General features: G+C 39.8%; 2 protein-coding genes across 3 annotated transcripts; both read right to left on the bottom strand.

Moving 5' to 3' along the window:
- Nucleotides 1-1540: 1540 nt before the first annotated feature.
- On the bottom strand, nucleotides 1541-15700 carry CMC4 (C-X9-C motif containing 4). 2 transcript variants are annotated; one of them, XM_045817403.1, is made up of 3 exons: nucleotides 15310-15700; nucleotides 8063-8130; nucleotides 1541-1903 (listed from the first exon to the last, which is right to left on the bottom strand). In XM_045817403.1, the coding sequence occupies exons 2-3, from the start codon at nucleotides 8118-8120 to the stop codon at nucleotides 1755-1757; spliced, it is 207 nt and encodes a 68-aa protein (XP_045673359.1). In that variant the 5' UTR covers nucleotides 8121-8130; nucleotides 15310-15700; the 3' UTR covers nucleotides 1541-1754. The 2 variants fall into 2 exon arrangements, with proteins under 2 accessions (XP_045673359.1, XP_045673360.1); XM_045817404.1 differs by lacking the exon at nucleotides 15310-15700 and adding an exon at nucleotides 9147-9281.
- Nucleotides 9369-10735, bottom strand: MTCP1 (mature T cell proliferation 1). The gene is made up of 4 exons (XM_045817402.1): nucleotides 10019-10735; nucleotides 9730-9900; nucleotides 9597-9648; nucleotides 9369-9508 (listed from the first exon to the last, which is right to left on the bottom strand). Exons 1-3 carry the CDS (start codon nucleotides 10121-10123, stop codon nucleotides 9601-9603), a joined length of 324 nt encoding a protein of 107 aa, XP_045673358.1. The 5' UTR covers nucleotides 10124-10735; the 3' UTR covers nucleotides 9369-9508; nucleotides 9597-9600.
- Nucleotides 15701-15854: the final 154 nt, after the last annotated feature.

The raw sequence follows: 15854 nt of genomic DNA, 5'->3' as shown, positions 1-15854 counted from the left end.
TTGCTGGGTACACTTTGTTAAGTACTGCATACAATAATCCTTCCCAAAGAATCATAACTCACATTAGCATATGAAAAGCTCTGAAATCTTACGGGAAAGAAACCTGTTTTCTTTAGTCTAACCTAGCATTCTCCAGACTAATTTAAAAAGACTTTTTCCCTTTGTCATAGTAACTCCTAGAAACACTTTGGGGAATGCTGTTTTTAAAGAACAGTTGGTCTCAAATAATAATGGTATTTGAACATCAGTGATTATCTCAGTCCATTCATAGCAATGTAGCCTTTTTCTAGTGTGCTAGAAGAGGCAAGGATGGATTTATCCTGTTATGGCCTGAATATTTGTGTACTCCAAAATTCCTATGTTGAAATCCTACCTGCCAATGTGATAGTATTTGGCTGTGGGACTTTTGGCAGGTGATTAGTTCATGGGGGTGGAACCCTCATGAAGGGTTGGTACCCTTATAAAAGAGACCCCACAGAACTCCTTCACCCCTTCCACTATGTGAGGACACAGCAGGAAAGAAAGCCATTCACAAACCAGGAAGTAGGCTTTCAGGACACTGCATCTGTGGAGCCTTGGCTTTGGCCTTTCAGCTGCCAGAGCTGTCAGAAATAAAGGCCTCATCTGTGGTAGTTTGTTACAGCTGCTCGAATGGACTAAGACCAGAACCTGTCAGAATTTGTTTCTGCTCTTGCTTAGGAAGTCATCTTTTTCTTTTTTCTTTCTGGTGAGGGGCAAAGAGGAAACCAAATGGCCTGTCTGATACTGTCACTCCCCGCTCCATCCCTCATCCACTACATGAAGTCACTCACAACTGTCAACAGGTTTCCTTTGGCAGCCTTCTATTAACATTAGGATCTGCTGTACCAGGTTTTCATTTTAATGATATAAAGACAGATAAACCACCTAAGAATTCTAATTCTGTTGCTGCCTGCCTGACTTCCAATAAAGTTCTCTTGATAAATTAGGGGTCATTAAACATTACAAGAATCATTTCTTTGTCTTTCCTACTACACATTGAGTAAGTATGACATGATGGTTATGCAAAAGCAGAAACGTCTACTTGCATCTGGGAAAACACTTTGCTCTGAATTATTGGAAATACAACAGGTATTAGGTTGCGTTAGAGAAACCTATGAATTTAGTAGCTAATCTATGAAAGGTGTCACAATTGTGACACTGGAGGATTGAGTGTTTTCACCTGACACCTTATTTGATTAAATTATTGGCCACTGGTGATCAAACTCAAACTCCTCCAGCCCTCTTCCCTCCACAAAAGTTGGGGGGCAGGCATGGAGGTGGGGACTAAAAGCTCCAACTCTAATCATGTGGTTGGTTCCCCTGGATACCAGCCCCCATCCATGGGTTACCTAGTGGCTTTCCTCATTAAAGGCCACCTCATTAATGTTAAAAAACACACATTTATCACTCTTATCATTTAGGAAATTCCGAAAGGTTTCAGGAACTCTGCCTGGAATGGAGACAAAAACCAAATATGTATTTCTTATAAGTGACAATGTCACAAATACCAAAGCAGAAGTTTTTCACTTAAAAGGTTTATTTTCACAGGTCAGTTTTATTACATTCTACATATTTAATATATTTCTACCTGTTCTGCATAGAAGGCATATTTATTAACTTTTATAGTTGACTTTTTCCTTTGATATTTGCTGCTACCTGGCCTGAAGAATAGGAGGATAAACAAAACTCGCTTGGTGGAAACATGGTGCAGCATTTAACTTCTCCGCAGATCTTTACTCTGATGTGGACTTCGGTTTCAGCTTTTCTACCTCTTCTTTGTCATATCCTGAACAGACGAGGGATCTTCCCTTGGGATAGCGAGCACAACACTTACGAAGTTCTTGGATGACAGCCTGACACTTAGAGTCCCTGAAGTTGTTGGCTGAAAAACAGACAGGCAGACCCTAGTCATGATCTCATAGGAATAAGGCACAGGGAGTTTTAGATCATTGCTTCCCACTCCTTTTCACATTATTGTATGTACAGATCTGGAAGAAAGAGGATCTATCAAAGTCCACTGAATTCTTTCTGATTTAGAGACCAGTCAACAGGTTAATTAGGAAGAAAAGTGTGATTTACAAAGTGGTCAAAAGGTATTTTTCTATACAATTTTGTTTTCTTTAAGGCTGAGTTAATAGCTTATGTACCTTTTTCTAGGGCAGTGTTTTTTAGCCTCCCCCCCCTTTTGGTTAACTCCTTTATAATTTGGTGAATCAGAAAAATGCCCATAGCATGCATGTTATTTTGCACACAGTTTTAATGTGGCTGGTAAACCCTTCCCTACCAAGTCTATGCATCAGAGGTTCGAAAACTGCAGCCTCAGGGGCGACCCTTTTTTACAGATGTGAGCTAACAATGGTTTTTACATCGCAAGGGTTGTAATCTCTCTCTTTCTCTCTCTCTGTGTCTCTCTCCAACAAGGACCTCCTGGCCTCCAAAGTCTAAAATATTTTCTGTTGGGCCCTTTATATAAAACATTTGCAGACCCCCTACTATATACATAGATTCTAAGTCAAGGAGGAATTGACCTGAGTCCCTCTATATTAAAATGGGGTGCATGGGAGTTAGTCTGTGTTAGGAAAGACTATTTTGACTACAAAGAGAGTATAGCAGGGTGGCTGAGTCCAGGCTTGGAGCCAGACTAACAGGATTCAAATTCTCACTGTAACCCTTACTAGTTGTGTAACCCTGAGCAAGTTATATAACTTCTGTGTTGATTTACTCACCTGTAAAATGGGGAGTCATAGTTAATATCTGTCTCATGGATGAAACGATTAAATGACTTAATATGTTTAGAGCCCCTTTGGCTGTGCTTGTCATCCAGAGAATGCTTAATGCTAACTCTTAGTCCTTCCAGCCCTCAATCCTTCCATACTGTAGCAAGGGGTATAACTACTCTAACTTGATTCTTGTTCTCCTTTAACTATGGGTTGCTGATTCAAATCAGTTAGGAATTTATTTGGGAGAAGAAATTAATTGTGAAAAAGATTTTTGGTTTTTCTTAAATTTGGAGAAAGGGATGAACAAAAGGGCATGATTATACATTAACACTTTAGATTAAAAGATTTTAAATAAAATATTGTTTACTGCATAAAATGAAAAGTTCAGGCATGGAAGTTAAAAGTCAAAGGAAATATACAAACAAGGGTTCCTTTGGTGCTGAGTCTTTGGGGGAGCTCAACATTTTCCTTCCGACCTTTCTATATTTTCATGGGTATCCATCTCTATTACTCTACTTTGATAATGGGAAAATTATTTTAAAAGTCAGTTTTCAAATTCAGGTAGTCTGGAAGCTTTTTCTATTTGTTCTGCCAATAATCATTCACTGACTGAAAAAAAAAATGAAGTCCTTTGGCAATTATTCAAACATATTGGCTGATTTAAAACCAAATGGACAAATCATATCAAATATACTTTAGCTGAAATTCATTTTTGCCTTTAAGACAGTTGCTAGACTTCTGGTCAAGATGAAGGCATAGGAAAACATGCCTTGCCTCTTTGCACAACTACAGAAAAAAACAACTAGACTACAAAACAAATATTACCCAGAAATGTCAGAAAATTGAGCTGTATGGAAGTCCAACAACCAAGGATTTAAAGAAGCCGCAGTCATCCAGATTAGCAGTAGGGGTTGTGATATAGAGACATGCAGAGAGGGGCAGAGAGACACAGAAGCGTGGAGATGTGGAACGGGTGGTCCCATATATATGTATGGTGAATAAAAATTGGGAGACCTCAGGAAAGAGAAATCCCAACTGCAGACTAGACTACCCAGCCCAGGGTTCCAATGCCAGGAAGTTAAGGCTCCATAACTTCTGGCTATAAAATCCAGTGGGGGCTGGGGTGGCAGAAGAAACTGTGGGACTCACAAGGAGACTCCTCTTCAAGGGCCTGCAACTGTCTTAGGACTTATACAGACTCACTCCCTCTGGGCTTTAGCACTGGGCAACAGCTGGAAGGGCACCAGTGGCATATGTGGAAAAAGTGAAGTGAATGGCATCATGGCAAGCTTGCTGGGAGTAAGCTTGCACCTGGGCAAAATTCCAGAAGCCGGGCAGCAACATTGTCCCCTCTCTGAGCCCTCCCCCACACAGAGCCACAGAGCAATATAATGGTTACCCTGCCCTGGTGATTACATAAGGCTCCACCCCATTCAACTTTCAGGTGCACTGTTCTACAATAGGCTAAGAGTCAAAGCAGCTCTACCTAATACACAGAAACAAACACAGGGAGGCTGCCAGAATGAGGAGACAAAGAAATATGGTCCAAATGAAAGAACAGAACTCCAGAAAAAGAACTAAACAAAATGGAGATAAGCAATCCAACAGATGCAGAGTTCAAAACACTGCTTATCAGGATGCTCTAAAAACTCACTGGATGCTTCAACAGCATAAAAAAGACCCAGGCAGAAAAGAAGGTTACATTAAGTGAAATAAAGAAAAATCTATAGGGAACCAACAGTGGAGGGGATGAAGCCAAGAATCAAATCAATAATTTGGAACATAAGACAAAAAAGCACTCAATTACAACAGCAAGAAGAAAAAAAATTAAAAAAAAAATAAGGACAGGATAAGGAGCTTCTGGGTTACCTTCAAGTGCACCAACATCTGAATCATAGGGGTGCCAGAGGAGAAGAGGAAGAGCAAGAAATTGAAAACTTATTTGGAAAAAATAATGTAAGAAAACTTCCTTAATTTGGTGAAGGAAATAAGACATACAAGTCCAGGAAGCACAGCAAGTCCCAAACAAAATGGACCATACCAAGACACATCATAATTAAAATGCCAAAGAATAAGGAGAGAATCTTAAAAGCAGCAAGAGAAAAGCTGATAGTTACCTACGAAGGAGTTCCCATAAGACTGTCAGCTGTTTTCTCAAAATAAATTTTGCAGACTAGAAGGGGGACTGGCCAGAAGTATTCCAAGTCATGAAAGGCAAGGACCTATATCCAAGATTACTCTATCTAGCAAAGCTGCCATTTAGAATGGAAGGGCAGATAAAGTCTTCACAGAGAAGATAAAACTAAAGGAATTCATCATCACCAAGCCATTATTATATGAAATGTTAAAAGGAATTATATAAGGAAAAGAAGATTGGAACTATGGACATTAAAATGGCAATAAATTCACAACTATCAACAATAGAATCTAAAAAACAAAGTGAACAAGTAGAACAGATACAGAATCATAGGTATGGAGATCATTTGGAGGGTTATTAGTTGGGACTGGGAAGGGGAGAGACTGGGGGAAAGGTGCAGGGATTAAGAAGTTACAAATAGGTTGTTACAAAATAGGGGGATGTTAAGAACATTACAGAAAATGGAGTAGCCAAAGAACTTATATGCATAACCCAGGAACATGAACTAAGGGGGAGATTGCTGGAGGGAATGGGTATACTTGGTGGAGGAGGGCAAAGGGGGAAAAATGGGGACAACTGTTACAGCATAATCAGTAAAATATATTTTTCCAAAAGACTTAGTTGCTGACTTTGGCAGCTTGAACTGCAATTGTATTTTTAACACCCTCCTTCTAACCTGACTGCTTTTAAAAAGCAAGCTGTCAGCCACAGGTAAGTATAAACAACCCATTTTAAAACAAGTCTTTTTTTAAACTGAAGAAGATACAAATAAGTGAAAGCATAAACTGTAAACTGTGTTCATGGATAGGAAAAATTAATATCATCAAAATGCCCATACTACCTAAAGCAATCTATAGATTCAATGAAATTCCTATTAAAATACCAATGGCATATTTCACAGTACTAGAACAGATATTCCAAAAATTTATATGGAACCACAAAGTCTCTAAATAGAGCAATCTTGAGAAAAAAAGAACAAAGTTGGAGGAATCATGCTACCTGATATCAAAGTAGACTACAAGGCCATAGTAATCAAAACAGCATGGTACTGGCATAAAAATAGACATATAGCCCTGGTTGGTGCAGCTCAGTGAATTGAGCATGGGCCTGTGAACCAAAGGGTCTCTGGTTTGATTCCCAGTTGGGGCATGTGCCTGGGTTGTGGGCCAGGTTCTCAGTGAGGGGCATGTGAGAAGCAACCACACACTGATGTTTCTCTCCCTCTCTTTCTCCTTCCTCTCCCTTCTAAAAAAATAAATAAAATCTTACAAAAAAACAGACATATAGACATATAGACAATGGATCAGAGTAGAGAGCTCAGAAATAAACCCACACTTTTATAGTCAATTAATATTTGACAAAGGAGGCAATAACATTCAATGGAGTAAAGATAGTCTATTCAATAAATGGTATTGGGAAAATTGGACAGCTACGTGCAAAAAAAATGAAACTAGACCACCTCCTTACACCATACACAAGAATAAACTCAAAATGGATTAAAGACTTAAACGTTAGACTCAAAATCATAAAAGTCCTTGAAGAAAACATAGGCAGTAAAATCTTGGACATTTCTTGTAGCAGTATTTTTTTCTGATATAGTGCCATGGACAAGAGAAACCAAAGAAAAATAAACAAATGGGACTACATCAAACTAAAAAGTTTTTGCACAGCAAAGGAAACCACCAACAAAATGAAAAGACAATTTACTGAATGGGAGAACATAATTGCCAATGATATATCTGATAAGGAGTCAATATCTAAAATTTATAAAGACATTGCCAAAATAAATCCAACTAACAAATGGTCAAAGGACCTCAACAGACACTTCTCCAAAGAGGACATAGTGATGGGCCATAGACATATGAAAAAATGCTCAACGTCACTATTCATCAGAGAAATGCAAATTAAAACCATACTAAGATATCACCTCACACCTGTTAGAAGGGTTATCACCAATAAAAACAACAAATAACAAGTGCTGGTGAGGATGTGGAGAAAAGGGAACCCTAGTGCACTGTTGGTGGGAATGCAGGCTAGTATAGCCACTGTGGAAAGCAGTATGGAGTTATCTCAGTATGGAGTTAATAATGGAACTGCCTTAAGACTATACTTTCAGGGGTCATTTCTACAGTTTGTTAAAAATGGAACTGCCTTATGATACAATGATTCCACTTCTGGGAATATATCCAAAGAAACCTGAAAAACTAATTGGAAAGAATATATGCACCCCTATGTTCACTGCAGTGTTATTTACAATAGCAAGATTTGGAAGCAGCCCAAGTGCCCATCAGTAGATAAGTGGATAAAAAAAGCTGTGGTACATTTACACAATGGAATACTAGTTGGCCATAAAAAGGAGGAAATCTTACCCTTTGTGACAGCATGGATGGACCTGAAGAGCATTATGCTAAGTGAAATAAGCCAGCAGAGAAAGACAAATATCATATAACTTCACTTATCTGTGGAATCTAATGAAGAAAATGAACTATCAAGCAAAACAGAGACAGACCCATAGACAGAGCAGTCTGACAGCTGTCAGGAGAGAGTGGAGGGATTAAGCAAAAAGGAAAAAAAAGAGAAAAAACTCATGGACACATAACAGTGTGGGGACAGCAGGGTTGGGTGAGGCAAGGTAGAGGAGGGTATAGGAGGGATAAATGGTGATGAAGGAGACCTGACTTTGGGTGGTGATCACACAGTACAATGTACAAATGATCTGTTGTGGAATTTTGCACCTTAAACCTGTATAATTTTGTTAACCAGTGTCATTTGAATAAATTCAATAAAAAGAAAAAAACTAGTTCTTTTTTTTTTTAAAGGATTTTGCTCAGCTTAGTAATTCTCAACTCTGGTTGCATATTAAAATCATTTGGTTAGCTTCTTAAGACAGATTCCTGCCTAGACCACAGCAACAGGCAACTTGATTTCATTATTCTAGGCAAGTTTTTATAGCTCTCCATGAGATTCTATTATACACCCAGAACTACAAGCTCCAAGCTTAGATCATACCACTTTTTATTTTCTGCATCTTTGATTATACATTGAAGATGATCTTCAGGCTGAATTAATTACAGAAATATATTCTGAGAGGAGTTAATATAGTTTGCTGATAAAAGAACAATTGGTCTCTTTAGTTAGTTCACAGATAAAGGGGAAAATATTTTAAAAGCATTGAACATGGTACCTTGTAAACATTTCTGTATTTCACAGGCTTGTTTCTGGCACGGATCCTTCTGCAGCATATCCAGAAAACTAAAATAAGAAAAATGATTTTTATTTTGTCTTTTATTCATAAAGACTTTAAAGCCCCTCTAGAAGGAATTTTCTTCAGAGACAAGCAGTATGCACTTCCAATTGCTGGAAGACAATCACACTGAAAAATACTCTTCCCATTCATAAGATGAATCAACTGTATTTTTATAATATCCATTTCATTTGATTTGGAAAAGTAGCTTTACATGGAAATAAAAACCCTTGAATTCAATGAACTCATTTTGAATATTGCAAACCAATGTTGGGCTAGAGGAGCGACACCGCTGCCTGAAGTGCCTGCCCACTGTCCGACTCTATCATTCACAAAAATACCCTTGGTAAATGATCAAGTTCCTTGAGCCTTTTTTCTTATCATTTGTGTGTAAACTGGGGATCTTACCTACCTCAAAGCATTGATGGAAGAATTAAATGTGATAAAGTATACAAAGTGCATAGAATAGAGTCTGGAAGGCAGTAAGGACTTGCTACATGGTAGCTATTGTTCCCAAGATTTTTAAAAAGTAAAACTAAGGTTTTTACATATAAACTGTTATAGCTATTTAACTCAGGAAATTCTTTATCAGGCAGTAAATGCTTTCCTAGGAAGCAGCAATATTTGGCCCTGAGAAAGGTGCTAGTTAAGCAGCTAAAATGTTTTTTGGAGCTCTTACAGAAAAGACTATTTAAAATATCTATAACCAGAGAATGAACTTAAGTGCCCATGATTTTGATCAGCAACTTCTAATAATTTGAAGACACAATTTCAGAAAGAAAAAAGGCCCAGGAGCCTTTGTAGCTGATTTCATTAATGCAAATGACCTCTTCCCCCACCCCAGATCCCCCTAAGTTCTCAGTAGATCCAAGTTAGGCCAGTACTGGGATGGGAAACACTGGAGCAAAACCTAGAATATTTACAGGATGGGAGAAGGAAAGGCAGGTGAATTGCTACAGGGCAAATAAGCGACCAATAGATGTTGATGCTGCTAGGAGCTGCTCTCTTCTCTCTAAATCAGTACCAAGTCCTTGGTGATCAGATCATCTGTTCTGTAGCAGGTGCTGACTTTTGTGGGATTCATCAGATCCCAGTTCCAGCTGATGATGTCCATTAAAGGTTCTATGGCAACTTCCAATGGAGTCAATTTCAAGTTACGTATCCTGACTAAGTGCTTTGTTGACTTGCTTTCTGCCTGCGTAACCCTCTCTTTGCAGTTCCACTTGAGGTGCTCTTCATGACCCTTCCTAAACTTCTGTGTTCTTGAGCAGTTTTTCAACCCACTCCCTCCCCCAGGCCCACAGGTGGGTGCACTGCAGTGGTGGATGAAGTGATTGCCATATACTGAACAGATCAGAGGAGCATATCTTCCTAGAATTCCAGCACCTGGAAGAAAAACAGATCATTAAAATCACCACAACCAAAAAGACTTAAGAAGACGAAGGAGAGACAGTGGAGAAACAAAAATACATACCAGGTTAATCATCAGGCAAAAGCTTAAGCAACAGCTCCTCTACTCCCCTGACCTGTCAGAAAAAGAAAAGTTTATAGAGTACTCTGCTGTAAAAGTCCCAATACAATGAAAAATGATTAAGCAACATGTGTACCATTAAATGATGCTGGATCTGCCACAAGTGGGAGTTGTTATCCATGTAGCGCTCCCCGGGGTAGAGTTGCCACATGAGAGGTAGCTGGGAGGTAAGAAGGTGACTTGGCCTAGCTGCGTCACCTAAGGGAACCTGAACTTGCTGGACCCGTGCCCTTAGGAAACTCGTCCCCTAATGGAAAAAAATGATCAAAAATAAAACCGAAGACTTTAGGATACTGAGGCTAGTTACAAACCAAATTTCTTGAAAGCAAAATCAATAAAGAAATAAGCAAAATGTAAACAGTTACCTCTTCCACGACGGCCACCCACGTGCGCTGGTATTCGTCGCGGTAGATACCCTCTTGGTGAACCCAGAGGTGATCGGGTGGAGCCCCCACATCCTCTCCTGCCATTCTGGGCTTTGAGTTCCAATTCTAGCCCTGCTTTTCTCCACCTAAGCCTGCAGCACCCGCGCACAGGACACAGGTGTGACTTTTTGGGTTTGAATGAACTCACCAGTGAGCAAGGTGACCTGGTACTAGCAACCACCAACCAGTACCAAACCTCATATATGTCTACTTAACAGCCTAAAAAGAACCAAGGACATCTGAAGCTCCCTGCAAGACACTGAAGTGACACTCAAGCAGAGCCCTGGGTTGACTACAAAGCACTCAAGGATTCAGTTAGGTAAGGAGTTCTGTGAAAATGTAGGACTATGAGTGGGGACCCCCCAAACAACTGGCATCTTCTAGAGGATGGGCCCCCTGTAGCAGAGGCTTCCCCCACTAGGAGAGTGTTCTAGGAACCCATCTGTATCAGCATACCAGCCAGCCTTGTTGGGAGAGGCTGTGTTTAGCTTCAGCGATTTTTTTGAAGACTCTTTCGATGCATTTGCCCATTTCATGATGGATGATTTACAAGTACACCTTGCTGAGTTTTCAGCAGTTGTTGACCAAAAATGACATGACTTCCATGCCCCACCCTCTCTAATCACCCAATCTTGCCCTGAGCAAATTTTTTTTGTGTTTCCCTGGATGAAAAAAGTCTTCAAAGGGAAATGTGCCAATGTGGAAGAAGTGAAACAAAAAACAGCAGAAACACTAAAAAGCATCAAAATTGACGAGTTCAAAAACTGTTTTGAGCAGTAGAAAAAATGTCTTGATAGGTGTATAGCATCAAATGGAGAGCACTTTGAAGGTGACTGAAGTTTAAACATGTAAGAATATATATACAATTATTTTATAAACAAATTATGTTTTTTGGGGCCCCCTCATAGCAGCACCGGAAGCTGGCAGTGATCTCAAGCCTGCATTCACAAAGCAATGTCTTACAAAATATAGTCAGCAACAGAATATGCACAGGAGTGTGCCTAAGGGCACGCTTATTTGGTAGGAATGCAGTATAACAGGTACATGGATGCCATATTCCCCACGTAAAAGCAGTTCTCATTTTAAAAGGTTAAGATTGTGAAAGCTGAATCATTTGCATGACTTTCTAAATTGAAATTAAAAGTTTAAGAGCAAACAATGTATTTATCAGTTTACTTAAAAAGGTTACCTATAGCAGATGGGCATTACCAGAAGAGGGTTTTCATATTAGGGAAAATATTTAAGATAGCTTCATAGAATTTTTGAGCTACAAGAGACTGTGGGGATCATGGTGATTTGGAGCTAAGTGAGAGAAAATGATAGTTATCCATCTAGGTCCTTGTTTCATTTTCATAATGCTTCAGGATGTCACAGGAGCCCATTTTCCATACTAGCGTGAGTTTAAATTCTGATTTTCCAAGTCAAAAGGCCAGAAAAATTCCTCTGCCCTTTGAGAGGTATAGAGGAAACCCCCCATCCTGGGCAAGCTCTTTACATAAGGCAGAATAGGCTCTAAACCTACAACGATGCTCTGTCCAACTCTGGATCTCATTTCAGGGCCTTACAATAACTTCACCTGCATTTTGCACTTCGTACAGCATGGTTTACACTGTGTTTCTACTTTTGGCAGAGCACAGAGATACACCACTGGGGGATCTTACCCCCCCAAAAGAAAGGCCTCCTATTCCCATTAGGTGGTCATTAGGTAGGAAAGGAAGTGCAGCACAGCTTGGGAAGTTGTTAAACCCTCAAGTGAGACTGTCAAAAGCAAATGAGATGCCAGAACACAGTATGATGCAGCCCAGGACAAAGTTAGCCAGAAAGAATTGAGTTAAACCAAGCCCCTTTTTCAAAGACAACAATGAGTCTGATTTTTCCCCCTCTAAACACTGTTAGTTATCTTCCTTTAAAAGGAAAGCAGAAAATATTTTTTATAGATTTAAGAAATGGTCTGACTTTAGCGAGTAATTTAAGAACATCACAGTTGTTTTGCCCATTGTACCCTCTGAGCCCGTCATAAGCTCCCACCTTATAGGACACTCTCATTTCAAATTTCCCATATTATATGACTCTCATATTTCAAATTCATATAAAGTGAAACCCCTTCTCCTTAAATAAATTCTGATTTCTCTCAATGGGAACAACACCCCTCCTGAGCCTGCTGAAATTTACGAGTTCTCTTGGAATTCTTCATCAACTTCAGTTGCTACACTCTATCTGCCGCCAATTCCAGGAAGCACCACTACCAACATATTTGATAAACTTTCTCCCAAATACCAGGCTCATTTTTAGCCCCATATTCTTGATCTTGCTTTCCACTTGCCTAAAATGCTTCTTCAGGCCTCTCTACCTCAGTACTATTAAGTATGGCAGAGTGCAGGTACCTGCCTTCTCTATAAAAGCTTCTTGCCTCTCTGGCTACTATAGCATTTATGTCTAAACTAAAGCTCATATTCTGGCATCTAATTATAAATTGCATTGCGTATTTGCTTTGCTTATTTGTGAAGTACTGTCTCTCCCCAAATACAGTATTATAAGCTCTTCAATAGCAGGAATGATACAGTACAGGGCACCCTAAATCTCAAATACTAGTCAAATAATATTCCTGTAAGTAGGTGGATATATATGGTGAGTACAGAGGGGAAACAGATGAAGGCCCTATATACTTGAGTAGAGACTGAATCTCTAGGTGTGATTTTTATATAGTTATATATATATATATTTTCAAAGCTATTTTTTCCATTTAGCACATACAATTGTTCTGCCTCTCCTCCTCCCCAGATTTTTGAGGAGCGATACAAACAAAACCCCAGTGTTAATGTCAAAATAAAATATATTAAAATCTGGATTTCAAATACAAAAGAAATAAGTGTGACTACTTAAAAAAAAGTAGAAACCAAGTGTTTCAGATTTCGGGGCCACCTCAACTTCACAGATATGTCCTGGCAACTGTATCATTACAAAATATTCTTAGAAGAAAGGCAGCATGGTATGCTGCTGTGATCTAAAAGGCAATAAGCTGGGCATCAGCAGGATGACCCTGGAGTTGTGTATGCTCCCACTCAGAGATAGCATGAAGGCCCAGTAAAAGGCAACTGCAGTGATCAAGGGACTGAGAAGCTGTGGTATGAACATAAACTAACATCCTCAGTGGAGAAACGCAAAGGCTGAGTGAGAGGGATTGAGATCAAAGCCCACAAAATTACAGGTTGTATAAATGTGATTCTTGGAATACTTGCCCCTAACTTTTTCCTTGGTCAAATAAGTTTGGGAATCTTGAGAGTCATAAAGCACATTAACATAGCAAAAGCTCTGGCAAGTTATAAAGAAAAGAAACTTTATTTTGTTTAATGTTTCCCAAATTTATTTGACTAGAGAACATTTCTCTGCATGTGACACTTGCTCACAAAATTCAGGACCCCTTGAACTAGGATGAATCTCTTAAAACCTCAAAATAAACTGAAGCACAAGGAGCAATATACTACACAGAACATAAACCTGTTCCACTCAACTCAAGGAATACTACCAGCTGCAAATTCCAATGGATTTTAAAGTGTTTTATACAGTTTTATCATCCATGAAGGCACTAAAAGAGATTGTCCCCATGGGGGTCACCTCGATGCCACAGAGACCACACTGGCCTAGAGAGACTATTTCTTAGTAAGGCATTTTCTAAATTATATCTTAAATGGATGATACACTACATAGAAAGCTTCCTTAGGTACTAGTCTGAATAAGACCATTTCTTTTCCTTTATAGAATGAATTATTGTCTTTTTAAAAGGATAATTTAATTTCCAGGGTTTTTTTAACAGTTTTAAACATTAATCAGTTGGATACACTTATTTAATTTTAAGTCAATTAATGAACTCACCCAATTATAATGGGTGAGGTTACCAAGAACAAAAGGCCTGGAGTCAGCCTGGCCTGTGTATAAATGCTGATTTTGCCACTTGCTAGCTTTGTGACCTCAGACAAGCTAACCTTTCTACGCCTCAGTTTTCTGAGGCATAAAATGGGAATTAGAGAACATATTGATCATAATAGTCACACTTATTTAGCACTTCTTAAAGTTTTATATATAGATGCTTTTAATCTTTGTACTCACCTGATTATTTCCCCCCCTTAAAGATGAGGGCAGTAAGGCACAAAGAAGTTAGGTAACTTGCTTGAGGTTACACTGCTAGGAAGTTCCAGAGCCTGATTCCAATTGGGGCAGTTTACATATAAAAGGTATATACATGTTTAGTAGATTGTCTAATCCATAATAAGTTTGCCATAAATGTTAGTAGTTTTTTCTACTCCAATTAAACATTTAGAGTTGTAAAATGCAGCCATTAGCATTATAAAATTTAGAGGATGTCACTCTAGATTATAAGATCAAAATCAACAACAAAGGTGTTTTTCTTTTCGAAGGTGCCTAAAAACAATTTATAAACTCAAAATATCCCATGACTAAACATAATAACAGCCATTCTTGCCCCATCAGGGCAAAGCATACTAGCCACAAACAGTAATTGAAAATAATATATGGAGCAAAATCGAAACTTAGGAAAATATTTATATGGGTCCAATGTAATTGCAAACTTAAAATTTCTCCCAAGCTTCATTATCAACATTTATCGTGGAGAGATATGCCATGTGATCCTTAAGCATTTGGCAAAAATGGAGGTTACTGGAATGCATACCAAATAGTTCTACTGTATGAGGGCCTTATCTGTGAGGAAACTTGTGTTGGAACTGATTTGGGAGAAAAGAGCAAAGCATCAACACCGCTTAGGTAGCACCTTGGGAATGTTCCCTTTCCAGTACTTCCAGGTCTGCCTGGCTTCAAAACTACACAGGGAAAATGAGATCAAACAAAACATAAAACACTGATAGGCTGTAGAGGCGGCAAGGCATATATTTTTCTTTGATTTAGAATCGTTCCTAAAATCCACGTGCAATTCCTAAACTTCGGAGTTAAAAGATCTGTACTTTCAACCCATGGCACCGTAGGCATACGTCAAAAGAAAATCACTTTTACCTATAATTTCACCATGTCTGAGCATCAAGACAAGGAGAGCAGAGAAAGGTGGGTAACTACTGTGATACACCCGACCTTGAATCAAAACTGAAGTCCCCTTCCCCGTAACAGATACTTAAAAGCCTTTGAAGAAAGTAGCAGCAGCCCAGCTTAACAATGATACTTTTTCAGATAGAGTAGAGCACTTTCTGCAAGAGGTTACTCACATGAATATAATGTTTCTTGGGCTAATTAATCCGCCTCGAGATCAGAGAGGCTAAAACTTCCAGGTCCCCACCTCGGGCCAATCAAGCTGGTATCAGGGCCGAGGTCACCCGAACCGAAGTTACGAGGCAAGTGCCGGCAACCGGAAGAGGTCCAGGGAGAGTGGTACAAAATTCTGGGGCCGTAACTTGGAAACAAAACAAAATAAAACCTTAACTATCCTAGGACTAAATTTCAAAGACCGTCCCACTAGCTCAAGGGGCTGGTGCGCGCGACGATGCAGCCTCCGGACTGCACCCAGAGCGTGTAGGCCGCGTAATGCGCTCCTTAGCGGGCGGGCAAAATGGGCGACGGCGCAGGGGAAACGCCTACCCGACCGCCCCGGAGCCGCTCACGTACCACGTCCGCCTACAGCCCGAGAGCACCGCCTCCCAGCCACCCCCACCGCCCCCGCCGCCCGGCCTAAAGCCCCGTCAGCGGCCGGCCACCGCCCTCCGTCCCGACGGCCACGCCTTGCCCCAACCGGCGCGGGCGTTTCCCAGGTGCC

This window comes from Phyllostomus hastatus, unplaced genomic scaffold (assembly GCF_019186645.2).
Source record: "Phyllostomus hastatus isolate PE091 unplaced genomic scaffold, TTU_PhHast_1.1 phas_scaffold_255, whole genome shotgun sequence".
Taxonomy (NCBI): Eukaryota; Metazoa; Chordata; class Mammalia; order Chiroptera; family Phyllostomidae; genus Phyllostomus; species Phyllostomus hastatus.
This window is presented reverse-complemented; position numbering and strand designations above follow the sequence as displayed.

Bases quoted from the DNA above. Each gene is read 5' to 3' on its own strand.
- CMC4 (XM_045817403.1), bottom strand. From the start codon at position 8,120: ATGCTGCAGAAGGATCCGTGCCAGAAACAAGCCTGTGAAATACAGAAA. The intron at 1,904-8,062 runs GTACCATGTTCA...TCTGTTTTTCAG, and splicing joins AATACAGAAATGTTTACAAG to CCAACAACTTCAGGGACTCT.
- MTCP1 (XM_045817402.1), bottom strand. From the start codon at position 10,123: ATGGCAGGAGAGGATGTGGGGGCTCCACCCGATCACCTCTGGGTTCAC. The intron at 9,901-10,018 runs GTAACTGTTTAC...TTTTTCCATTAG, and splicing joins GGGTGGCCGTCGTGGAAGAG to GGGACGAGTTTCCTAAGGGC. The intron at 9,649-9,729 runs GTACACATGTTG...TTTTTCTGACAG, and splicing joins AGATCCAGCATCATTTAATG to GTCAGGGGAGTAGAGGAGCT.